This window comes from Littorina saxatilis, linkage group LG14 (genome assembly GCF_037325665.1).
Source record: "Littorina saxatilis isolate snail1 linkage group LG14, US_GU_Lsax_2.0, whole genome shotgun sequence".
Classification (NCBI taxonomy): domain Eukaryota; kingdom Metazoa; phylum Mollusca; class Gastropoda; order Littorinimorpha; family Littorinidae; genus Littorina; species Littorina saxatilis.
The window spans coordinates 40427784-40455372 of record NC_090258.1 but is presented as its reverse complement, the minus strand read 5'-3'; the positions used below and the strand labels follow the sequence as shown (position 1 = coordinate 40455372).

Below are 27589 nucleotides of genomic sequence, written 5' to 3'. Positions count from 1 at the left end.
CCTGTCAGTGGTGGCGTTGCGGGAGAAGCCCATTGGGACAGGACAACAGCGCCAGCAACCTGGTACCAACGTGGCGGCACCGAACAAGCGTCGGACTAACGCAAAGGGAATACCGTTCTGCCTACAGTGGAACAAAGGGAACTGCACCTACGGCGACAGGTGCAACTTTGACCATAGTTGTGCTACCTGTGGTAAGGCGGACCATCCGTCTAAAGATCACGCACTGGCAGGCAGCGGTAAAGCAGCGGCCGCGGCGACTACTAGCATCGCCTAGGACAACGCGCAGCAGGCTTCAGCAAGGGTAGGTCCCCCACTTTCCAGCTTAGTTAGAACTGAAAAAACTTTTTCTGGGAATTTTGTTGGAAAAACAGGGTCCATAAGTAGCAAATTAGACGTGTGGGAAGAAGAACTGCGGCATGATAGAGACAGAAAATATTTGCTAGACGGAATTAGACACGGATTTCGTTTGATACCTGAAAACATAGCGGTAGATAAGGTTGAAGTTAAAAATCATCAGTCAGCCAAACAACATAAAGACGGGGTCGAGAAAGAACTCCTAGACCAGATTAGCAAAGGACATTATATTGTTACTAACACTAAGCCAGACATTGTGAGTGCATTGGCAGCAATACCTAAAGATGATGGTGATATACGGGTCATTCACGACGCTAGCAGGCCACGTGGGGCAGCTATGAATGATTATGTCTCTGCTGACCCAGTTCAGTTCCAAACTCTAGAAGAGGCTTGTAGACTAGCAAAACCTGGGTACTGGTGTGCAAAAGTGGATTTAAAATCAGCGTATCGCTCAGTCGCTATTCATCCTGATAATTACAGCGTAACGGGATTGAAATGGAAGTTTCATAATGACACTCACTCTACGTATATGTTTGATACTCGCTTGCCCTTTGGGTCCTGTCTGGGACCCTCTATATTTCACCGCTTGTCACAAGCTGTCCGGGAACAGACTACTTCCAATTCAGTAGGGGGGCGACTATCCTCAACCCGGCGGGTCCCCAGGTGGCGGATAGGGGAACGGCCCCCAGATATGGGGGCCAGCTGCGAATATAGAATAAGCAGTCCCGGACCAACTAGCGGTGTCTCTACCAGGACGGGGTGGGTTGGCAGATGGCACTGACTCCCTATAAATGCCCTACGTGTCCGATGACGGTTACACCATGCGGGTAAGAGCCGCATTAAAAGCTCTAGCCCCGGGGTGGGACCCCCGGTAAGAAATCCCCCATGTGTTCCCAGGGTTAGGTTTTTGAGCCAGGAACTAAGGGCGGGGTAACCCCGAAAGAAACCTAAGGGCTGAAGTCGGAGGATCTGGGCCAATAGGCGCACCTTAACCAACCACAGATCCACGCAAAAACGCAAAATGAAATGTCGACAGTCCGAAATGCACGCGATGGTGCTCGCCCTGTGAAGTCCCGCCAGGCAGGTGCAGCGCCGGGCTCCATGCCTCAAAGGAGCCCAACCTCAGCTACTGGTGGTCCCTCCCAGCTGTCTTGTGGAATATTCGCCCTGCAGTCCGGACTGACGATCTAACAGCGAACGACAAGAAGAAGAAGTCACAAGCTGTAAGGAGGTGCATGGCCAGGAAAGGTTACAAAGATGTGGTAGTTTACATAGATGATTTCTTGATAGTAGCCCCTACGTACGACACGTGCAACGCAGCGCTGCATTGTCTGATTAGGTTGTTGCGTAAGTTAGGGTTCCTTATTAGCTGGAAAAAAGTGGTGGGGCCAACCCAGAAAATCACCTTTCTGGGGGTGGACATCGACATGCGGGCGAGCACCTTGTCCTTGGGTAAAGACAAACTCAACAAACTGGAAGAGCGGCTTCGGCAGTTTCAGCATAGAAAGCGGGCAACGAAACTCCAATTGCAGAGCATAACTGGGCTTCTTAATTGGGCGTGCCAGGCAGTGCGAGGAGGAAAAATTTTTCTTCGCCGTATTCTGGACTTAATCGCCCCGCTGCAGCAGCAAAGCCACAAGGTCAGATTGACCTCAGGCTTTAAAGGCGATCTCTCGTGGTGGCTTACTTATCTACGAGTTTTCAACGGAACTGTGTTTTTCAACGAGCAAACAAATGTGCGCGTACACGTGGACGCTTGTAATCAAGCAGCGGGTGCATTCTGCCAAGGGGATTGGCTCTATACTGTGTTTCACTGCGATCTGCCAGCAGCGGAAAAGCTGCATATAAATTATAAAGAGGTGTGTGCAGTTTTTCAGGCAGTGAAGCAGTGGGCCCCCTTGTGGAGAGGCAGAACGGTAATAGTGCAAACTGATAGTACCGTCACAAAAGGCATTATCAACAAGGGACGTTCGCGAAATGCGTTTGTGAACAGGCTTCTCAGGCAAATGTTTTGGATATGTGCGAAACATGACTGTGTTGTGCGGGCTATTTCTGTGTCAGGAAGCATCAATATTGTGGCTGATACTGTGTCTCGGTTGCATGAACGAGACAACATAGCTAAGTTGTTTGTGTTGTTGTCTAATTGGTGGCATGGTAAAGGTGGATAAATATTTGATTTAACCAAACATATGTCTACTAAGGCTTTGTTATGTCTGTCCAATAGGCGAGTCAAGTGGTCTCAAGGTTGAGCTCAGACGGGAAGTGGCGATTTTTCGAGGACAGACATTTGCGACAAACACTAAAAGAACATATTCGACGCATCTGAGGATTTACCTTGACTTTTGTGAAAAACTGTGTATTGCGCCGGTGCCTGCTGATGAAGAGACTGTTACATTATATGCTGCATATTTAGCGCGCACTCGAAAGCCTTCAACTGTGAGACAATACCTTAACATTGTGAGGCTGTTGCACATAGAGTGTGGATTGGTCAACCCAATGCAAGACTTGTGGCTTGTGAAAAGTACACTAAAAGGCATTGAACGGATTAAAGGATGTGCTGTGCAGCGGAAGACACCCATAACACCAGAGGTGTTAATGAAAATAAAAGGAAAGTTGCGTTTGCATGTAACACAGGACTGCATATTTTGGGCAGCATGTCTTGTCCTCTTTTTCGGGTTGTTACCCAAGTCCAATGTGTTCGGCCAGGTGTTTGACCCTGAGAAGCAATTGACAAGGGTCAGTTTTATTGCTGACGAGAATGGGTCTTTAACTGTGGTGGTCCGTTGGAGCAAAACAATTCAGCGGCGAGAACGGACTCACACTATCGTGTTACCAAGCATAGCACCACACCCGCTCTGTCCAGTGACAGCTGTTGTGAAATCGTTCCAGTGCTTTACGCCCGCTGCTCCAAACTCTCAGGCCTTTCCTATGGCCAGCTCGAAATTCGATGCCAAATTAAAAACACTGGTAGGCAAAGATTACTCTAGCCATAGCTTCCGGAGAGGTGGTGCCACACCCACGCTCTCAGTTGTGGGATTCCCGGTGAGGTTATTAAGGTGCTTGGGGACTGGCAGTCGAACTGTTACCTTTCCTATTTGGATCAGCTGCCATGCAAAATGCTGGACTTCTACCGACATATGTTTGCAAAGAAACTCTAACAAAAATGGTTCCCCTTGGTTCGAATTTTGACGTAGACGTATCGACTTTGTTTTCACTTTACATGTTTATCTGTTCGAAACGGCCGGACTGTCCAATAAATTCCTGCACTGTTAAAAAGATTTTTTACTTTACTGTACCTCTCTTCGTTTTAACTTTCTGAGCGTGTTTTTAATCCAAACATATCATATCTATATGTTTTTGAAATCAGGAACTGACAAGGAATAAGATGAAATTGTTTTTAAAACGATTTCGGAAATTTAATTTTAATAATAATGTTTATATATGTAATTTTCAGAGCTTGTTTTTAATCCGAATATAACATATTTATATGTTTTTGGAATCAGAACATGATGAAAAATAAAATAAAAGTAATTTTGGATCGTTTTATAACAAAATAATTTTAATCACAATTTTCAGATTTTTAATGACCAAAGTCATTAATTAATTTTTAAGCCTCCATGCTGAAATGCAATACCGAAGTCCGGCCTTTGTCGAAGATTGCTTGGCCAAAATTTCAATCAATTTAATTGAAAAATGAAGGTGTGACAGTGCCGCCTCAACTTTTACAAAAAGCCGGATATGACGTCATAAAAGACATTTATCGAACAAATGAAAAAGACGTCTGGGGATTTCAACTCAACTCAACTCAACTCAAATTTTATTGGCTTCAATTTCCACATAGAAGAATTTGTCTTGCGCTTGGGATTAAGACATAGGCAGAAAGTAAGAGTATAACATATAAAAACAGCATTCATATCACATTTCATGTATCACACACAGTAATCACTAGTATAGGCCTAGGCCTACAAATATCACATTTGTCCCTGTATCATACATGCAAATAAATAGTATCACATTTTCCACGTATCACACACAATATGTACATTTCATACCCAGGAACTCTCATGTAAAATTTCATAAAGATCGGTCCAGTAGTTTAGTCTGAATCGCTCTACACACACTCACGCACAGACACACAGACACACACTGTGTCACACACACACACACACACACACACACACATACACCACGACCCTCGTCTCGATTCCTCCTCTATGTTAAAACATTTAGTCAAAACTTGACTAAATGTAACAAGTCGCGTAAGGCGAAAATACAATATTTAGTCAAGTAGCTGTCGAACTCACAGAATGAAACTGAACGCAATGCCATTTTTCAGCAAGACCGTATACTTGTAGCATCGTCAGTCCACCGCTCATGGCAAAGGCAGTGAAATTGACAAGAAGAGCGGGGTAGTACATGTAGTTGCGCTAAGAGGGATAGCACGCTTTTCTGTACCTCTCTTTGTTTTAACTTTCTGAGCGTGTTTTTAATCCAAACATGTCATATCTATATGTTTTTGGAATCAGGAACCGACAAGGAATAAGATGAAAGTGTTTTTAAATTGATTTGGACAATTTAATTTTGATAATAATTTTTATATATTTAATTTTCAGAGCTTGTGTTTAATCCAAATATAACATATTTATATGTTTTTGGAATCAGAAAATGATGGAGAATAAGATGAACGTAAATTTGGATCGTTTTATAAAAAAAATAGTTTTTTTACAATTTTCAGATTTTTAATGACCAAAGTCATTAATTAATTTTTAAGCCACCAAGCTGAAATGCAGTACCGAAGTCCGGGCTTCGTCGGAGATTACTTGACCAAAATTTCAACCAATTTGGTTGAAAAATGAGAGCGTGACAGTGCCGCCTCAACTTTCACGAAAAGCCGGATATGACGTCATCAAAGACATTTATCAAAAAAATGAAAAAATGTCTGAGGATATCATACCCAGGAACTCTCATGTAAAATTTCATAAAGATCGGTCCAGTAGTTTGGTCTGAATCGCTCTACACACACACAGAGACAGACAGACAGACAGACAGACACACATACACCACGACCGTCGTCTCGATTCCCCCCTCTATGTTAAAACATTTAGTCAAAACTTGACTAAATGTTAAAAGAAAAAAAACGGCAGGCCAAAGCAAAAGGGTCTTACTGTGTGTTCTGCCTAGTTTTTATATTTAGTCAAGTTTTGACTAAATATTTTAACATCGAGGGGGAATCGAAACGAGGGTCGTGCTGTATGTGCGTGTGTGCGTGTGTGTGTGCGTGTGTGTGTGTCTGTGTGTCTGTGTGTGTGTGTAGAGCGATTCAGACTAAACTACTGGACCGATCTTTATGAAATTTGACGTGAGAGTTCCTGGGTATGAAATCCCCGAACGTTTTTTTCATTTTTTTATAAATGTCTTTGATGACGTCATATCCGGCTTTTCGTGAAAGTTGAGGCGGCACTGTCACGCCCTCATTTTTCAACCAAATTGGTTGAAATTTTGGTCAAGTAATCTTCGACGAAGCCCGGACTTCGGTATTGCATTTCAGCTTGGTGGCTTAAAAATTAATTAATGACTTTGGTCATTAAAATTCTGAAAATTGTAAAAAAAAAACCCAAATTTATCAAACGATCCAAATTTACGTTTATCTTATTCTCCATCATTTGCTGATTCCAAAAACATATAAATATGTTATATTCCGATTAAAAACAAGCTCTGAAAATTAAATATATAAAAATTATTATCAAAATTAAATTGTCCAAATCAATTTAAAAACACTTTCATCTTATTCCTTGTCGGTTCCTGATTCCAAAAACATATAGATATGATATGTTTGGATTAAAAACACGCTCAGAAAGTTAAAACAAAGAGAGGTACAGAAACGCGTGCTATCCTTCTTATCGCAACTACTACCCCGCTCTTCTTGTCAATTTGACTGCCTTTGCCATGAGCGGTGGACTGACGATGCTACGAGTATACGGTCTTGCTGAAAAATGGCATTGCGTTCAGTTTCATTCTGTGAGTTCGACAGCTACTTGACTAAATATTGTATTTTCGCCTTACGCGACTTGTTTTTGTTGTCAACGGTGTTTGTGAAAAGTGTAAGAACACAGCTGTGGAGGGGGGGGGGGGGGATTAAGGGAAAGAAGGGGTGAGGAAAAGAGGGGAAAGATCGAGAGAGACAAAGACTAAGACGGTTGGGTAGTTATTGTTGTTTAACGTCCCTTTAATCGTTATGGCGATCCCCGACTGGGACAGAGGCAGTCAGACAGACAGATAGAGGTAGACAAATAGAAACATAAAGAGAGAGAGAGACCCAGTTTCTGTCCTGCGTAAATGTTTCAGTTTTCAAAACACATACATAATTGCATTTCTGCCGAGTAAGGTCCTCGGCTGCGTTCACCAACTTCCCTGGCAAAAACTCAAGTTGGTGTGTCATCCTCATCACAATCTCTGAAAACCCATGTCTGAACCTCGCATTTTTCATGATCCGTTAACTTCGACCATTATCTTTAATATTTACTGAGACTCGGCGTGTAGCCTCTATCCTCCTCATGTGTGGGTATCATACCACACAACGTCATAAAACCTGAATAGTTTAATACACAAAAAACGGCCAAACTACTTTATCCCAAATACATTGCAGCTAACTCATGACATTACTGCATGTGCAAACTGCATACGTGGGAAGCGTGCAAAGGTCAAACGTACCAATATTCCACAAAAAGTAAGAATCTGGGAGAGTTGATGATGCTGAAGCAACTGTTAAAATCGCATTTTAAGCAAATATAGTATCGTGGGTACAAAGAAAAATATATGCTGAACATTCTTCATCTACAACATGTTAAGAGCAGGCTGTTTAGCGCCTCTCTGAGCAACAAATATAGAGCCACCCATCTCAAGTTTTTCTCGCGAGCTAATGCGAACCGTATATTTTGTGTTACGCCAACAAAACACGATGTATCTATTTTTCCGGCGTGAAGTTAAAGGACTCGTCACGCGATACGTGTACCCGGATCCTCGAGACGTCTCACTCTACTGCACATACGGGTCGCGAATAAGTCATCGTGGGATCGTGGTGGTTGGGGGTTGAGCGTTTGTTCTCGAAAGTTAATTATTTTTCTGTGATGGAATTTTGTGAAATGTATTCTGATGTACACTGTCCTGTTGTTTTGCATTTATTAAAACATAATGAAGTACGCGCTAATGATTGCCTAGCAGAAGTTGTGAAAAAAAACAAAAATGAAGATTTGCTGTCTAAAGGTAGAGAAAAGGATAACAAGTACACAAAACCAAAATGGGACAATAACAATGGGACCAAGTTAGCTTTTGTAGTTAATCTGAATGAGGATGATATTTATACTGTTGAAACTAAATTACAAAATATGCTAGCTACAAGTGAGAGTACGACAACAGATGACGTTGATAGTGTTACTAATAAGATTTGTGATATTTTAAATTGTTCTGCTGAGAAAATCGGTGTAATTAAAAAACAAAAATTTATGAAAAAGCCACGTTCAAAGAAATTTAAACTACAACAACCATGGTTTAGTGCAATTTGCAAAGAAAAAAGAAAAATATTTTTACATGCGAAAAACAAAGCAAGACGGTTTAAAAATGTGTTCAATGAAGATGAAAAAAAGAGTGCTTTTAAAGAATACAAAAAGACAATAAAAAAGGAATGCAAGTCGTATCATAATGAGTTCGTTAAAACTTTGAGAAAGTTAAGAAGTACTGACCCGAAAGCATACTGGAATCTTCTAAATAAAAATAAAAAGAATAATTCCAAAACTAACTATCCAACTTGTTCTGAGTTTTTCGAACATTTCACTAAACTACAAGAGTGTGATGAAAATGAAATGGATGATAGTAATGAACATTTAAATGAAGCAAGTAATGCACTTAATGCACCTTTTACAAAGGAGGAAGTAATCAAATGTATAGACAAGCTAAAAAACAATAAGGCATGCGGTCAGGATAAAATAATTAATGAGTATTTAAAAGCGTCACATGATCGAATGATTGATATTTATGTATTGTTGTTTAATGTTGTTTTGCAGTCAGGAAAGGTTCCAACACAATGGGCCGTAGGTGAAATTATTCCATTGTACAAAAATAAAGGCTCTCAAGCTGACCCCACAAATTATAGAGGAATTACTATACTCAGCTGCTTCGGAAAACTTTTCAGTGCAATTTTAAATGATAGGTTATCAAACTTTTTGGAGAGTAATAACAAATTAGGTCAAGAACAAACAGGTTTCCGCACAGGTTTTTCAACACTAGACCATGTTTTTACTTTGCATTGTATATTAAAATTTTTTCTCAACAAAAAGAAGCGACTGTTTTGTGCATTTGTAGACTATGAAAAAGCGTTTGATAAAGTTCGCCGTGCATTTTTATGGGAGAAATTAGTTAGTTCTGATGTTAATGGGAAGTTTTTAAAAACTGTAAGAAATTTGTATGAAAATGCCAAATCTTGTGTTAAAGTTAATAGTGAGTGTTCTGGATATTTTCCCAGTTTGTGTGGAGTTAGACAAGGGGAAAACTTGTCACCGTTGTTTTTTGCTCTATTTTTAAATGATCTAAAGCCTTTTCTGTTGGAAAACAGTAATGGTTTACAATCTATGTCAAGAGAGGCTATTGTGGCTGGAATGGATGATACGGATGTAAATGCTTTGTTTCAAATGTTTTTATTACTGTATGCGGATGATACTGTGATCTGCTCAGAGTCGGAAAAAAACCTGCAAGAATGTTTAAACAAAATGCACGAATACTGTTTAAAATGGCGTCTAAATATTAATGTAAACAAAACGAAAGTTATAGTTTTTTCCAGAGGTAAAATTAGAAATAAACCACTGTTTACGTACAATGGCAATTTAATCGAAGTAGTGTTTGATGTAATGTACTTGGGCCTTAAGATTAATTATAATAATACATTTTCAGTCGCACAGAAGAATCTATATGATCGTGCCTCAAGGGCAATGTTTGTTCTTTTGCGCACTTGTAGACAATTGTCACTACCTGTGGACATACAAGTTGACCTGTTCGATAAAATGATTGCTCCAATTTTCTTGTATGGATGTGAAGTATGGGGTTTTGGCTCCTGTGAACTTGCTACTAAACTTCAATTGCGTTTTTATAAAATTGTTTTCAAACTAAAAAAATCAACTCCAAATGCTATGATATTTGGTGAACTTGGAAGATATCCACTAGATGTTAATATGAAATGTAGAATGCTTTGCTATTGGTATAAACTGATTAGTCCTATTCATAAAAATAAATTTTCAAGTATTGTGTATTGCTTTACTTATAGATTGTATATCAACAAGATGATTGAATCCAAGTACTTATGTTTCATTGAAAAAACCTTAAATGAAATTGGTCTCTCTGGCCTTTGGACTTCTCAAGAAAATATTCAATACTCAAGCACATGGTTTAAAAAGAAAGTAAAAAGAAGTCTATATGACCAGTATATCCATAAATGGTTTACAGAAATTGGAACAAAAAATATGTTTTGGAATTATCGAATGTTCAAAGATATTTTTGCATGTGAAGACTACGTCACAACCCTGCCATATCAGCAATGTGTTTCAATGATGAAGTTTAGAACATTAAACAACAATTTACCTGTACAGAAAGAACGTTATCTTAACATCCCGAGGTCAGAAAGAACTTGCACCAAATGTGTATCGCATGACATAGGTGATGAATTCCATTATTTATTTGTCTGTGATTTTTTCAAAGAAGAAAGAGCTGAGTTGTTACCACCTTACTATTGGAAAAAACCAAATGCACTTAAATTTAAAAAGTTGTTTGCTACTAAGAAAAAGAAATTGCTAAAGAATATTTTGGACTTTACTAATAGAATTTGTAACAGTTTTTCATAATTTTTTTTTTTTATTTTCTATTTTTTTATTTTATTTATTTATTATATTAGCATATATCATGATTGTATTGATTGTCTTTATTGTTCAAAATGCCCCCATGGGTTATGGACCAATAAACTTGAAACTTGAAACTTGCGTACTTGGGTTAGCACAAATACAGATACAAATATGTATTTGTGTGTAAGTTGATACGTTTACGTCGGACAAAAGCTGCTGTCTTTCACATTTCTGTAACCAGATTAATTGAGTCACGACTTGCTATAATCACGAGTACGCTGACGTTCGAAGCAAACACAGGCCGTGAAAACAGGCTGGCCTTTTTGAAAGGAGCAAGCTTACCCGGACTCTTGTTCGTCTCATGTAACTGCACATCCAGATCGCGATGAACTCAGCCGAGGACCTTACTCGGCAGAAATGCAATTATGTATGTGTTTTGAAAACTGAAACATTTACGCAGAACAAAAACTGGGTCTATCTCTCTTTATTTGTCTACCTCTATCTGTCTGTCTGTCTGCCTCTGTCCCAGTCCGGTATCGCCAGAATGGCTAAAGGGACGTTAAACAACAATAACTACCCAACCGTCTCTGTCTTTGTCTCTCTCGATCTCAATCAATCAATCAATCAATATGAAGCTTATATAGCGCGTATTCCGTGGGTACAGTTCTAAGCGCTTGTCGAAGAGTTGTCAACACAGGACTAACAAAGAAACTAACATCTACAGACGGACACGAACCCTATCACACACTAGCAAACCCTGATAAACATACAACAAACAACTGTTTAACAACAATGTACACATCAATAGCTAGGTCCAAACAAAATAATATTAAGCACAAAGAAAACACCTCAAACGATCTCTCCCCTCCCCCCCCCCCCTTTCTGTTTCACTGTCTGTCTCAATGTCTCGCTGACTGATTGTCTCTGTCTGTCTGTCTATCTCTGTCTCTCGCAATCTCTCTGTTTATAAAAGAGATAATCCAAGGTGTGTGTGTATGTAGGTGGGGAGGGTGGGGGTGGGGTTGAATAACAACAGGGGTAGGACAGGTAGGCTGACGCTCAGAGAAAACAAGTCTGCACAACACTGGTGGGAAAAAAGGTAATCCATGATGCATGACCCTTTTGTCGTTCCGCTTTGCTGCACATTGGGGACACGTTGTACCCGCCGTGTGCTATAACAGGAGCAGAATGCAGCTATGTACCCACCAACTCATGTCCCAAATAGAAATAGTTTCTGAGAGGACGTAAACTCCCCCTTCTAGTTCAACGCTATGTACCGGTCTTATTCATTACACCATATTATGGTGTTTTTCCACGCTGCAAGCTTTAGGTACAGTAGTCACTGAATAATTATATTACCCCTTTCCAGGGGCCAATAATTATATTACCCCTTTCCAGGGGCCAATGGCCTGTAAAGTAATAATCCACTGTCATCTATCTCTCTCTCTCTCTCTCTCTCTCTCTCTCTCTCTCTCTCTCTCTCTCTCTCTCTCTCTCTCTCTTTCTCGATCTCTCTCTCTCTGAACGTTTGCTCTCTGTGCGTATTTGATAATTACAGCTTGCACCCCGAACTGTCATAAGTTTGATACCCTATGTACCCGTATAGCCTGATGCAATCGACCCCAGCAACCTTCCACTCTTTCCATGTGTTGTTTATTTTGTTTTGCTGTCCCCCACCTCATTCATTATCTCCTAGGCTTAGAGTTTTAAATCTGTCATCAGCTTGTGCCACTAAAGTTATTGGTGTATGCACAATCAGTTGGAACTTCTTATTCAACAATAACTCTTGCATCATGGTTTGATGACCAGTTTATACCGACCTGTCATATGTAGAACACCTTGTGTACTGATCGTCTGATGCAATCGACCCCGCACCCTCCCACCACCACCACCACCAGCTATCCTCTGAGTGTATGGTGTGGTCAGTGGAAAGACAAAACTGTGTACATGATAATGACAAAGACAAAATGGTATACGAAGATGGAGACGTAAGACACAGGTTAAGGGATGGTTCAAGACGGAAACGTAAGACGTTTCAAGACGGCGTCAAGACACAGGTAAAAGGATGTTTCCATCGTGGATCCATTGCTGTAAGTCGACATACACTTCCTTAGTTAGGTTCCTTATTTTATACCCTCGACAACGAAATAAATAATTTTAAAAACAAAGAAAATGAGAGCTAGAGGCAAAGATTGCACAATCTGTACAAAGATAAAGACGTAAGACGTTTCAAGATGGCGTCAAGACAAAGTTTAGACCTTAAGACGAAGATGGTGACGTAAGACGTTTCAAGATGGTGTCAAGACGAAAATTTAAACAAAACTCAAGACGTAAGACGTTTCAAGACGAAGATTTAAACAAAGATGGAGACGTAAGACGTTTCAAGATGGCGTCAAGACGAAGATTTGAACGTAAGACGTTTCAAGACGTCTTAAGATGTTCTGAGACATGGTCTCAAGACGTAAGACGTTTCAAGATGGTGTTAAGACAAAGATGTGAACGAAGACGAAGATGTAAGACGTTCCAAGACATGGTCTCAAAACGTAAGATGTTTCAAGACGTTTCAAGATTGCGTCCTCAAGATGCGTCCTCAAGATGGCGTCCTCAAAAAGGCATGATATCCCCCTTACTATACTACTAATGGAAAGTTGGAGTGCCACCCACGATCCAAATCTACGTCAGTTGCTGTGTTCTGCCGTTCATTTTTAATAACTTAAACAAGTTCAAATGGACAAAAAACTAAACATCCGAGACACTAACATTTTTTACACACACTGTGCTGGTGCGCTTATCATTATGACATAACATTTACGAAAATGAGTAACAGGTACAACTTGGCAAATTAAAACAAAAGTGAACTGTATTATGTCAGTATGATAAGAATGAATTCTGAATATAAATTAACCACCTTTGTTTAAAAGAACAAACGGGTGTAGCTTAGTTGGTTTGACGGGAACACAGAGACATAGAGAATACTACATGGCTTGCTGTGTCGTACCAAATTTACACGATTTTTTTTTAAAATATTGAACTGCGAGCGAAAGCGAGCTGTTCATTATTTGAAAAAGCAACGAGTGTAAATCTGGTACGACACAGCAAGCCATGTAGTATTCTGTTTATCCTACACACTGTACTTACGTGTATTTTACTGAACATTTCCTGCAGTCGAGGCAGCTATATTGAAGACGCTTGTTTTGGAACCTCGATCTCTTCTAAAGCCTCGTGCAATATATTACGTCAAAGTAAAGAAACGTCACTCTGAAAGTGTGGCGTGAGGTGTTAGTTCTAAAAATTCATCGAGGGTAATTAGCGAGCGCAATTTGTGTTTCTATAATGACGTTCGTCTCGGTGACTCTGGCATCATAAGCAGTGGAAAACAGGTCCCTGCCAGACTTGCTTGATATGACCTCATTTACATGATATACACACGTACGTGTGATTTGAACGATTATTATATCACGAGTGTCTCTCTCACGTATGTAGAATAACATAAACTATCCAGCTGACGACTGTGGCCAACTCAGCCGGACGTAATGATGTGTGACCTATGAAGTAGGATCCTTTACAAGTCCGAATGCAATTGTTGTGTCTGCTGCTCTCTCCTCGTGGACTTGAAAGCCCTTTCCATCAGTCTTTCATGACAAAGCTTGCTTTAACAATTGCCTCTTGAAAAAGCGCTGAGTGACAACTTCGGGTAACCTTCGCCGGCAATCTCTTGCTAAGTATGTACAGAGAGGAAGAGAGAGAGAGAGAGAGAGAGAGAGAGAGAGAGAGAGAGAGAGAGAGAGAGAGAGAGAGAGAGAGAGAGATAAACAGACATACGGACAGACAGACAGAGAGGAAGAGAGAGAGAGAGGAAGAGAGAGAGAGAGAGGCACACACACACACACACACACACACACAGAAGGACGGACGGACCGACGGACATTTCTTTTATTTTCTCTTTGTATTTTGATATGTTTCTTTTATGTCCTCTTGTGCTTCAAATAATTTTCTCGTCGAACCGAAACAGATAAATGTGAAGCCTTTTTTAATCAGTCTGACTTGCTCACTAAGTTGTATCATTCGGGCGAAGTGGCGCAGTGGTAAGACGTCGGCCTCCTAATCTCGGTCGCTGCCGCCTGGTGGGTTAAGAGTGAAGATTTTTCCGATCTCCCATGTCAACTTATGTGCAGACCTGCTAGTGACTTAACCCCCTTCGTGTGTACACGCAAGCACAAGACCAAGTGCGCACGGAACAGATCCTGTAATCCATGTCGGAGTTCGGTGGGTTATGGAAACACGAAAATACCCAGCATGCCTATACCCAACGAAAGCGGAGTGAAGCTGACTATGGGGAACCCAAATGGGCAAACGAGCTCACACGTCACCAGAATTTCTGGAATGCTGAAGAAAAGGTATCATGCTATTTTGAAGTATAGGAGCCTTTTTACAGTGATTAGCCTCTTTACTGGTCCACATTAGGAGCATGGGCGCTTGATAAGGACCAGTTGTGAATGTTTCTGTATTCATTTTTGGATCAATTTCTATCAAACCTAGTTTGCTCCAATTAGGCCTAAAGGCTAGCTAAAAAGAGTAAGACTACCAAACACTATATTAAACTTCTTCGCAAGATTACAAGCTAGTTATCAGCGTGAAGCTAAAGACATCCATATTAGGGGCGTCTCCTCCACTTGCAGTAAGTAAACATTTCTGAAACCTCCATCGACCCTGTTTCGAGACACCAATGTCACAGAGTCGTCTGTTATGTTATAGAAACACCTTACCTGCTTCTTGAGCGAATGGCAAGGACGGGAAAGTAGGTCATCCATGGGAAGGGGGGGGGGGTACATTATTATCGCCATTCAAATTAGTAAAATAAACAGGATGTTATTTCTTAGAGCAATGTTCTATGCAGTATACCCCGAACTCGTCAAACAAGTTTAAGATGGGGGAGGGGGTTGCGACGGGGAGAAGGGATGGGGGTATCGGTTGAAAGAGGTATGGTAAGGAGGGGGGGGGGGAACTTTCACAAGTATTATACTTTAATAAACTACACAAAATCAGTCATCCGTCGAATAGAATGTAGGGCACTTACTCACAACATGAAACAGAACTGAACAGTGTGCACTCTAACTTGCTTTCCTTCGGCTAGGAATAAGAAGACACCTCTCGCTGGGCCTTCCTCCTTTCAATGTTTTGTACTGCTCTTGTACAGCCAGTCCTCCGTTTCTTAGACGCTAGATTTGGCGAGTGTGGCGAGGAATTAGCGTTTCTTAGGCAATTCTCGCCGCGAGCTGAACTGAACTGCACTGAACTTTATTTTACAAGGACACATACACACATTGACCCCAGAGTACCAGGGAAACAAGTCTAATCCGTAGACAGAGAAACAAACAGAGAAACAAACTAACAAACAAAGTTCTTTACTGGCTCTGTTGAGAATAACGGTGGTAATATACACAAAAAAACCAATCTAGTTCATGTATGTACATGTAGTACACACACGTTGCAGTTAACGACACCTTGTTTACTTATGTGATTATCTAACACGTTGGTAGATCATAAAGAGGGATGCAATTCGTCAACGACTATCTTAACCTCGAACAAAACAATGCATTTTTACGATGTTTGTAGCGTGTTTGCATGCAATCAACAGTCACTTCATCCTTACCCCGTATCACACACTTTATGAGGAGGTAAAAATGATACAGCAACTACAAACTATGCACTAATCGAACAGCCATAAAGTTTCCTCCGCAAATCTGCTTTTGTTTTTGACGTGCTATATCTGGTTAATATTTTACAGCAGTTTAAAAACGACATAACATCGCTGGCAGCAGTTGGCACTAAATACAGAGATGCTCTGCAAATGTGTAAAATCTGTGTATGATCTGAAAATGGATATCACAATGGATCTGAAATTTGTGTGAAACAGGGCTCGTTGTCCACACCTATATCGCAGCAATATGAGGACAACTTGCAAATTAATTTTTAGTGGGGTGCAGCAATTTGCGGACGTCCGTCACTATATTGCAGCAATTTGCGGACCAAAGACCGCCTATTTGGGGACGTCCGCAAATAGTCGCATTTTTTGGCCGATGTCCGCAAATTGCTGCGATATAGCGACGGACGACCCCATTTGGTCCTATTTGGTCCGCATATTGTGGTAAATCCACAAACACACACACACAAACACAAATATACACACGCACACACACACACCGTCACACACACACACACACACACACACACACACACACACACACACAGATACACACACACCCATATACACACACACACACACATTCATACTCACACAAACACACACACACACACGCGCGCACACAAAACTCAATCACTCCGTCACACACACACACAGTACACATACACACACACACACACACACACACACACACACACACACACACACACACACACACACACACACACACACAGAAAGAGCATAGGTGAAACTGTGCAAGAAAGCGAGACACTAGATCTAGATCTGTCTGTCTGCATGTAGCCTACTTACATGGACACGACTGCCAAATAGTCTCGGCCCGCTCAAAATAACAATCACCGAGACTTTCAGTAATTCCATCGCGTGACGTCTAACCCTCGTACGTCATAATGTGACGTCAATGTAATATGACGTCTTCAAATGTTAAAGTTTCTACCACAGACATACATACATACATACCGTAAAGTACCTTGTAAGCGCCCACCCCCCCTGTGCACCAATTCCGACCCAAAGTAGGGGGTGGGCGCTTACTAGGTACTACACCCTATGCATGAGCAGTTTTCAGTAAGAAATGTGATCTTTGATCACTTCGTAATCATATCTTCTTTCTTTTTTCATCTTCCATTGTTTTTCTTGTTCGTATTGTCATTAGAAGAGCTTGGGGAGACAAATGTCGTCGCATCCTTTTCTTGTCTGCAGAGGTGCCGCTGTCGGCCGCACTGTGTCTCTGTTTACCTTGAACAAGGGGTACGTCTGGTTGGTATTGGTACCTCGCCGAGTGGAGACAGCATGCCTTTGTTTACAACGCTTCAGCCACATAGGTGATGCAACAAATTCGTCTATGTCCAGTCCACCAGCCAGTTCTAAGGCTCCTCTTTGCAAATCTTTGTTGCGGACGACACGCCCTTCCGCCCGCTCTTGATCAAGATATTCTAACACACCTTCATCTACCTCTTCTGATCTGACGTCTCGACCGCCATGTAACTTTCGCTTCTTCTTTTCCTTTCCCGCCTGGTGACGTAAAAGGGTATTGCGATTCTCTCGCCATTCTTGTATCCTTTTTCTATCTACCCCAAACTCACTTGCTGTTTGCGACACATTTCCAATTCCATTGGCGTTATTATCAAAATAGTCAAGAGCTGACAGCTTAAATGCAACGGTGTACGATTTGATCCGCGGCATCTTGTAATCATTGACTTGCAGGCGTTTAGATCCAAGGCGTGCAGACACACGTGATAGGGTTTGCAAGAAAGGGAAATCATTCACAAAACTAGCAGATCAAGTGCGGAATTTATATTTCCCCTGATTTCAATGGTGTAAAGTGGGGGGTGGGCGCTTACAAGGTACTATACCCTATGCACGGTTTTGGACTAAAAGTGGGGGGTGGGCGCTTACTCGATACTGGGCGCTTACAAGGTACTTTACGGTACATACAAATACATACATACATACGCACGCACGCACAGACAGACAAAAGTTAGCATCGCATAGGCTACACTTCGTGAGCCAAAAATTATAAAACGATCCAAATTTAAGTTCATCTTATTTTCCATCATTTTCTGATTCCAAAAACATATAAATATGTTATATTTGGATTAAAAACAAGCTCTGAAAATTAAAAAATTAAAAATTATGATCAAAGTTAAATTTTCGAAATCATTTTAAAAACACTTTCATCTCATTCCTTGTCGGTTCCTGATTCCAAAAACATATAGATATGACATGTTTGGATTAAAAACACGCTCAGAAAGTTAAAACGAAGAGAGGTACAGAAAAGCGTGCTATCCTTCTCAGCGCAACTACTACCTCGCTCTTCTTGTCAATTTCACTGCCTTTGCCATGAGCGGTGGACTGACGATGCTACGAGTATACGGTCTTGTTGAAAAATTGCATTGCGTTCAGTTTCATTCTGTGAGTTCGACAGCTTGACTAAATGTTGTATTTTCGCCTTACGCGACTTGTTTGTTAGATTAGTCGGTCTGGTGCGTGTGGTTTGAATGCCGTCCTGATAAATGTCTTTTAAAAACACATTCACAGTAACATCTTCGACGCAGACACAGACAGTTAGGAAGGGCTCCTCATATGGACCACTTTTTACATTTAGTCAAGTTATGACTAAATGTTTTAACATCGAGGGGGTAATCGAGACGAGGGTCGTGGTGTATATGTGTGTGTGTGTGTGTGTGCGTGCGTGCGTGTGTGTAGAGCGATTCAGACCAAACTACTGGACCGATCTTTATGAACATTTCCATGAGAGTTCCTGGGATTGATATCCCCGAACGTTTTTTTCGTTTTTTTGATAAATGTCTTTGATGACGTCATATCCGGCTTTTCGTGAAAGTTGAGGCGGCACTGTCACGCTCTCATTTTTCAACCAAATTGGTTGAAATTTTTGTCAAGTAGTCTTCGACGAAGCCCGGACTTCGGTATTGCATTTCAGCTTGGTGGCTTAAAAATTAATTAATGACTTTGGTCATTAAAAATCTGAAAATTGTAAAAAAAAAAAATTTTTATAAAACGATCCAAATTTACGTTTATCTTATTCTTCATCATTTTCTGATTCCAAAAACATATAAATATGTTATATTTAGATTAAAAACAAGCTCTGAAAATTAAAAATATAAAAAATTATTATCAAAATTAAATTGTCGAAATCAATTTAAAAATACTTTCATCTTATTCCCTGTTGGTTCCTGATTCCAAAAACATATAGATATGATATGTTTGGATTAAAAACACGCTCAGGAAGTTAAAACGAAGAGAGGTACAGAAAAGCGTGCTATATATCCTTCTCAGCGCAACTACTAAACCGCTCTTCTTGTCAATTTCACTGCCTTTGCCATGAGCGGTGGACTGACGATGCTACGAGTATACGGTCTTGCTGAAAAATTGCATTGCGTTCCGTTTTATTCTGTGAGTTCGACAGCTACTTGACTAAATGTTGTATTTTCGCCTTACGCGACTTGTTGTTTCATGCTGATAACTAGCTTGTTTTCTTGCGAAGAGTTTTATTTTGTGTTTGGTAGTCCTTCTCTCAATCAATATGAGGCTTATATCGAGCGTATTCCGTGGGTACAGTTCTAAGCGCAGGGATTTAAAAAAAAATAATTATGCAATTTATATCGCGCACATATTCAAGGCGCAGGGATTTATTTATGCCGTGTGAGATGGAATTTTTTTACACAATACATCACGCATTCACATCGGCCAGCAGATCGCAGCCATTTCGGCGCACATCCTACTTTTTTCACGATCACGGCCTATCTCTCTTAGGTTAACCGTTAGGCCTAATTAGAGTGAAATAGCTTTGATAGACATTCAGGAAAAATTAAATACAGTCAAAATCACAAATGGTCCATAATAGGAGCCCGGGCGCCTAATATGGACTAGTGAAGCGGCCTTCACAAAGAGTCACTGTAAAAAGCCCCCTATACTTCAAAATAACATGATACAGCTCAGTGTACAAGTCAGACTAATTTTAATATGCTTTAGATTGATCTATTTCAAGTCGGGTTGATGAGAGCATTATTTGAAGAACACCAGGAAACTAAAGAAGCTTATCAAAAACAGAGTAAAAATAAGTGAAATTATCAACTTCCACGAAAAGAAGACTTTTTTTTTTTAAATCTCGAAGACTAGTTATAGGTTATTTCCAGCAAGCTTCTTAATGAATTAATGAAAATAGCCTTTAGCTTTTTTTTCTTCGATTTGTTGAAGGTGGTCCATATTAGGGGACTCGCACATACTTTAAGATTTTGCTATTATTTTTTGTTTGCAGTAGAAACTCGGGGTCAACACTGCTAAAATGTAACAAATGCGGTCTTAGCTGTCATATATATGGTAATTTTTGTGTGATAAAAGCTTTGGCTGTGGACAGAAACGAGTCCGTTTTAGGCGGCAAATTTAGAGTGAACGCTGCCAAACGGAATTAAAAAAATTAGAAAAAGCCTAACGGTTTTGAGATTTGTGTTTCTGCAACTGTTTTGACATGTGCAAGTTATCCAGAGAGGGTGAATACAGCGAACAAAACTTTTTTTGAGCGCTCTAGCACCGTTAGTTTTTCAGACCAGGAGGTGGTCCATAATTATTAGGAGCCGGTCCATATTAGGAGCCCTTCCCCCATATCTACGTGAAGCTACCACCGCTCGGCTTTACACACACACCAGGCTTTTAATTATTATTATTATTATTATTATTATTATGGGGAGCTTATATAGCGCGAACCACAACTGTGCTCTCCGCGCTTTACATATTAATTTCTGCTGTTTGAAATGGAATTTTGTACAGACAGACAGACAAACAGACATTTTTTTTACACACAATATATAACGCATTCACATCGACCAGCAAACTTCAAGCCATTAGGCGAACTTTCACCTTTCACGGCCTATTATTCCAAGTCAAACGGGTATTTGGTGGACATTTTTATCTATGCCTATACAATTTTGCCAGGAAAGACCCTTTTGTCAATCGTGGGATCTTTAACGTGCACACCCCAATGTAGTGTACACGAAGGGACCTCGGTTTTTCGTCTCATCCGAAAGACTATTAGTTGCTTTTGGCACACGGCCTCATCATCTGAACTTGAAACAACTACAAAACACAACAACAACAACAGCATGGTCAAGTTGTGCCTGTCGGGTACTTGTCCGTCTCCATTTTTTTTAGATCAGTGGCCTGTGCCGGTGTAACATGAAATTTTTACTCCACGAAAAATTTACTCTGGAGTAAATATTTCGTACGAAATTCTTACTCCGAGTACACTTTTCGTACGAGAAAAGAACTCCCCAAGGCACGAAAAAATTACTCCCTCCACGAAATTTTTACTCCCCATTTTATTTTACTTCCAGTAAAAATATCGTACGCAAAAATGGAATGCGGGCGAAGGGATAATGCCAATAAGTGATCTCGCGCACACGAATGTCGCGCTACCCTCCTTCCACCCCTTCCACCACCAAGACTAACAGGGGACAAGGGAGTAAAAATTTCGTACACCTGGCATGGGAGGTTAAATTGCTCGTGTTGGGGTGAAGTACTGAATTTATTCGTTATTTATTCGTGAGGGGAGTAACATTTGTGTACGAAATGTTTACTCGGAACTCACCTTCTTGGGGAGTAATTTTCTCGTGCAATGGGGGAGTGCTTTTTTTCGTAAAGGGAGTAACTTTTTCGAACGAAATGTTTACTCCGGAGTAAAAATCTCGTGGGAGTAATTTTCTCGTGTTACACCGGCGATAGTTTGGTAAAGTCGCGCAGACCGCGCATGCGCCATGTGCAGTAAAATGTTATTATCGAAAATGGCGGATAAATCTAACTCGTGCTAAGAAACGTTTCAAAACCAAGCTTTATGGACGTTTTTATGACTACGTACTCCAGCAGACATCAACTTGTGGTCGACGTGTGTGGGTTTTGCTCAAAATACGTAAGTATTCGTCAGCCGTTTGGCTTCTCGAATTAAGTTTCAACTTTGTCTCTGTCTCGAACCACAGGCGGAAGGTATCGTTCACTGGACCACTACTTTCTATGACTCGTATGAGTATGAAAGTAGTCTAGTGGTCCAGTGGACGATACCTTCCGCCTGTGCTCGAACCAAAATACTAAGCTTACCAGTTACCACACTGTCATACTCATAGTCATAGTGATAGCACTGATACATTTGTACAGGTAAACATGGCTGTTTGCTGAAAATCAGTCTTTGTGAAAAATTGTAAATGATGTCTCTGAAGTTTGATTCAGTCCCTAATTCATTCAGTGATTCATTTTGATGGGACGTCAACCCATGGTGAGGCTCAGTAATAATAATATTTGATCGTATTCTGCCGGTGCCATTGCCAACTGCCATGGTTGTTCTTGTGTGCACTAATTAGTAATTTACTAGCAATAGGAGTTCGAGTTCTACTATAGTATAGTAGTATTTTACTAAATCATTACTACTAGTACTCCCGGCCGGGTCATACCTAAGACTGTAAAATTGGCAATCTAGTGGCTGCTCCGCCTGGCGTCTGGCATTATGGGGTTAGTGCTAGGACTGGTTGGTCCGGCGTCAGAATAATGTGACTAGGTGAGACATGAAGCCTGTGTTGCGACTTCTGTCTTGTGTGTGGCGCACATTAAATTTCAAAGCAGCACCGCCCTGATAGGCTGATATGGCCCTTCGTGGTCGGCTGGGCGTTAAGCAAACAAACAAACAAACTACTAGTACTAAATACTACTGCTACTACTAGCTTTAAACAAGCTATGGTTTGAATGACCAGCTAACTGCTAATACTAGTAATAGTAAATAAGTACATTATTTTTGCATCAGCGAGGTATACATAAATTTAACGAAGTGGATTCACAGCGCGCGGCGCGTTGTGCAGCGTTGCGATTTACAACGCGCTGCGATTCATGACGCGCGATGTATTCTGCCGATACATTTCCTTCACAATCGCAAAGTTTACAACAGCTACATCTATCTGATCTATTTGAGAAATAAAACTGTCAATAAAGCAAAAAACAGAGCTGAGCCATTCTCTCTCTCTCTCACTCTTTCAACTGAATTCACCAGTATATCGCCGCGTCGATGTAAAAACGTGCCTACCTCTGCTGAACAATCCTTCTCATTGCGGTCAATGCGCATGCGCCAATCTTGGACTTACAAAAATGCGACCCTTTGACCGATCGAACCATGGGTTAGGGTAAGGGTTAGGTTGTTCACGACCTGATTAATCTCCCCATGTTAGCGCATGCGCATTGACCGCAATGAGAAGGATTGTTCAGGCAGAGTTTTCAGTTTGTGACACCGGCCTTGAATACTTGGCAGTCATACTCATATCACTACATGTCATTGCAATGGCTTCTACTATATATATGGAAAGGAGCTGAGTTTTTAAACTGGGATGACGTTTTTAAACAATTATCCGAGTACAGTGCCGCGGAACTGTTAATCGGTGTCACACCAGTTAACACTTCAGCAGCCATTTTGGAATTCGCGCATGCGCAGATCATTTTTTCAGCGTGGGTTTTTTTTCCAGTTGATTTGAACGCGTATATAATTATATTCAGTCTGCATAAAGTGCAATTTTGTAGTCTTGCAGCCCTGAAGTTGCTTTTGCGTGTCCAAAGAAAGAGTGTAAAATGTTGCTGATAATCATGCATATGTCGTGCCGAATTCACGTAATTGCCGATTCCGCGTAATTGGCAACATTTTTGCCCATTTCGCGTAATCGGCAAAACGCTGCCAAATACGTGAAATTGGCAGCGTTTTGCCGAAATCGCGTAAACGCCTCTAAAACTTGCCTATTTCGCGAATTCAGCAGCCGATTACGCGGAATCGGCAGCCGATTACGCGTAATAGGCAAGTTGCCCATTACGCGAAATCGGCAATAGTGAGTTTAGTGTGTATGTTTGTTTGTGTGTATGTATGCGTGTGCGTGTGTGTGTGTTGTCGTCGATTCTGACCATGACTGTGATAATATACTTTTTAGCACGCACGCACACACACTCACAAACACACACACACACACACACACACACACACACACACACACACACACACACACACACACACACACACACACACACACACACACACAGTATACTAGTGATACAAACGAGGCAAACATTTATTTTCGAAACAAAAGAACGATAATAGGAAAAGATGAACAAATAGATGAACATGAAGAATTACGCATAATTGTGAAAAAGAACGCTCCTCAACAATACAAGTTAAGCTGCTATTTTCATCTTTCAGTACCACAAACACAGGTTATAGTTTGGCTGACATGCAGTTTGGTAGTAATTTTTATTTGTTTTTACATTAATTTGCTGTTTTTTCGGGTGGCAGTGACTGTGGCTGAGAGTGCTGTTTTATCTACAAGCGCATCTCTTGGAGCCGCAACGTGCACGCTTTTCCGTTACATGACACCCGGCGGCCTGCACGCCTTTGTGGCTGTTGCCAAACTGGGCAGAGAGCGGAACTGAGAATGTTACCGTTTCACTGTGCGATTTTTGTTCATTCTTCTTTTTTGCCGTAAAGGGCAGAATGCACCTGCGCAGTTTCAGCGGCACAGACGACGCACTGCATATTATTGACTAGAATGAATACCCGCTTCGCCGGGTAGCCGGCTTCGCCGGGAAGAAGTACTTAGAGCCGTACGCCGGCTTCGCCGGGTCCGAACAATGGACCCGCCAAGCTTAGGTCCCTCCCAGATTCGTGGAATGGGAACAGCACGAAAATGATTCAGTGGCCATAATGCCATTCCTGACCATATCGAGTCCCATCCTTGTCGACGAATGTAACCGTGTTAATCACCTTTGGAGGCGAACTCCACTCAAACAGGACTGAGCAAGTTATGGCTTCTCAAAGGAAGGCCAGTACATAAAATTACACAAAAGCCGCCAGACCACATCACAAACAGAACTGAAGAATGCACAGGTGTTGCTTACATAGAGACACACACACTCACACACACACACACAAAAACACAGAGAAGCCGTATCTATAGAGAGATAGATGACAGTGTATTTTTCGTGTGGCTATAAATTGATTCGACCTTTGCACTTTTACAGTGAGGATAATTTACGGGTCCAATTTACGTTCTGTACACTGCGTTGACCTTCTAAAAATAGGTAACAGTAACAGAACGCCGGGAATATCCGAAGACGCTCCACTCACTATGAGTGCACCATACGAAGGAAGGGAGGTAAACGCTGAAAACCTGGAGAATGTGAGAAGATAAGGAAGAGTTACTTATAATGGTGAAATAAACACAAAAACAAAAATCGATTCAGCGCTGCGCGCTGAGAGCACGTGTTGAAATATCTCATCGATGATATTGTGTCCGGGGTGTAGCTGAATACGGTGTTCAAATTTGAAAAAGATCCACCGAGAACTTTGGCTTTGGTGTGTCGGTATGGGGGCCCGGGTAGCTGAGGTGGAACCAAAATAGCTGAGGTGGAACCAAAATCGGTTCCGCGCTGCGCGCTGAGAGCACGTGTTGAAATATCTCATCGATGAGGTTGTGTCCGGGGTCTCTCTGAATAAGCCCACCAAATTTGAAGCAGATCCATCGAGAACTTTGGCCGTGCATGGCGATTACACAAATACACAAACACACAGACACACAGACACACAGACACACAGACACAAGTCGTATATATATATAGATGCTGCGATAGCGATAGGGATTATGACGAGTACTTGGCCTGTTTTCCTTTCACGCAACGTGGAGCGGGCTGGGATAATCCTGCAGTGCGTCGTCTGTCATGCTGAAGATACATAGGTGAGCGCCAGGCCTTACCTTCAACTTCTCTTCATCGGTTTTTTTTCTTCGTTTCACTAACCTTTATATATTTTGTTGATGATGATAATGATGTCGACGATGATCATGATGATGATGATGATGAGGTTGTGGTTGTGTGTGTGTGTGTGCGTGCGTGTGTGTGTGTGTGTGTGTGTGTGTGTGTGTGTGTGTGTGTGTGGGTCTGCGTGTGCATGTGTGTGTGCGGGCGTATGTGTGTGTGTGTGTGTGTGTGTGTGTGTGTGTGTGTGTGTGTGTGTGTGTGTGTGTGTGTGTGTGTGCGCGCATATATGTGCAGCCTGAATTTCAGGTGGACTTTAATAAAAGAAGATTTAGTGTGCATGTGTGTGTGCGGGCGTATGTGTCTGTGTGTGCGTGTGTGTGTGTTGTGTGTGTGTGTGTGTGTGTGTGTGTGTGTGTGTGTGTGTGTGTGTGTGTGTGTGCGCGCATATATGTGCAGCCTGAATTTCAGGTGGACTTTAATAAAAGAAGATTTAGATATATGTATGTTGCTCTAGATGCATGTTTTAATAAATAATAATGACATTCAGGAAAGTAAAAGGACTGCTGAAATTTGCTGTTGTAAAATATCTGATGATTAGGGTTCTGTTGCACATTTAGTGAATTGACTGTACCAATTGCTGTTATTATATACACCCAATCAGTGCATCCACATGATATTATGTAGCTTAGATTAAAGAAAATGTTTTGATGTGTTCAGAACATACCGACAAGTTGCATACCGTCTGACTTGCCGAAAGAACAGGAAAGTTCTTCCTGCCTGTCTGGTCGCTGCCATCAGAGACCTCTTTCTGTCACAGAGCTACACAGGCTTCAAATATGTCACATAAATAAAAGGTACAATACATCTTTCAACTGGGGTGTGTGTGTGGAGGGGGGGGTGCATAACCATTGCATACTTAAGGTCGGCTTAAACTGCAAACAGAAATGTGGAGCTTGCGTAACAATTCTTGCTTTGTCAGATTTGGAGATAGGCAGCCTCAGTCTATATAGTTGGTCGCCAGTTGAGGCGTCCTGCTTGGTGACAACTTGAGCTTTGTCAACTGGTCTAGCTGTAGCAGTCAAAGTCTGGGCACTGTTGCATTGTAGTCTCGCTGTGTATGCAGAGCTTTGTTGTAGCAGTGTTGCCATAGGCCAGTGTTAGGATCACCACCTCCTCAAACAGCTCGTTCAGATAACCTGATGAAAAAGTAAGGTGTGAGGGCAGAATGTCAAAACTTAAGCTCGAAGTTTAAAACAAGAGAAGGAGAAAAACCTATACATGTTAATATCACCTGTAGATTTTCATAATTATATATGTCAAAGAAAACATCTCAGTGGGGTAATCTTGAGTAGTAAATGTTAAAATGTCTTTGTTTACCTTTTATTATCCAGGCCCGTGGTTCATCAGACAAGTCACTGGGAAGGTATTTCAGGAAGCTGTCTCCATGCCCCTTGTGCTGACATGGTTGTTTTCCACTTAGCCTTCACCTCTTCCACTCGCCTGGACCCAGGACCCTCCGGTGTAGATTGGGCACAGTATTCACACTTCTTTCCAACGCCTGTTTTAGACAGAAAAAAAAGTTACCACAATCAGCAGAACTTTCACTGGAGAATGGGCATAATTCTTTCATACTTTCTTTCTCGTAGCTTATTTTTTGTTTTTATAATCTCTTCATTACACTAAATAACATCCATCTTAAGATCTATTTTGAGCCTTAATTTAAGTTGACTAGTAATGATATTAATCATAATGTATTTATTTTTATAATGAACAAACTAGAGTATGTATGTGGATATGTGTGTGATGGTGCTGGTATGGATATGTGTGTGATGGTGCTGGTATG

At 41.1% G+C, this 27589-nt stretch overlaps 1 protein-coding gene across 1 annotated transcript; it reads left to right on the top strand.

Moving 5' to 3' along the window:
* The first annotated feature begins 1580 nt into the window (after positions 1–1580).
* Positions 1581–3718, top strand: LOC138947762 (uncharacterized). The gene has a single exon (XM_070319325.1). It carries the CDS (start codon positions 1590–1592, stop codon positions 2520–2522), a length of 933 nt encoding a protein of 310 aa, XP_070175426.1. The 5' UTR covers positions 1581–1589; the 3' UTR covers positions 2523–3718.
* Positions 3719–27589: the final 23871 nt, after the last annotated feature.

Coding starts and splice junctions, on each gene's coding strand:
- LOC138947762 (XM_070319325.1), top strand. CDS start 1,590: ATGGCCAGGAAAGGTTACAAAGATGTGGTAGTTTACATAGATGATTTC.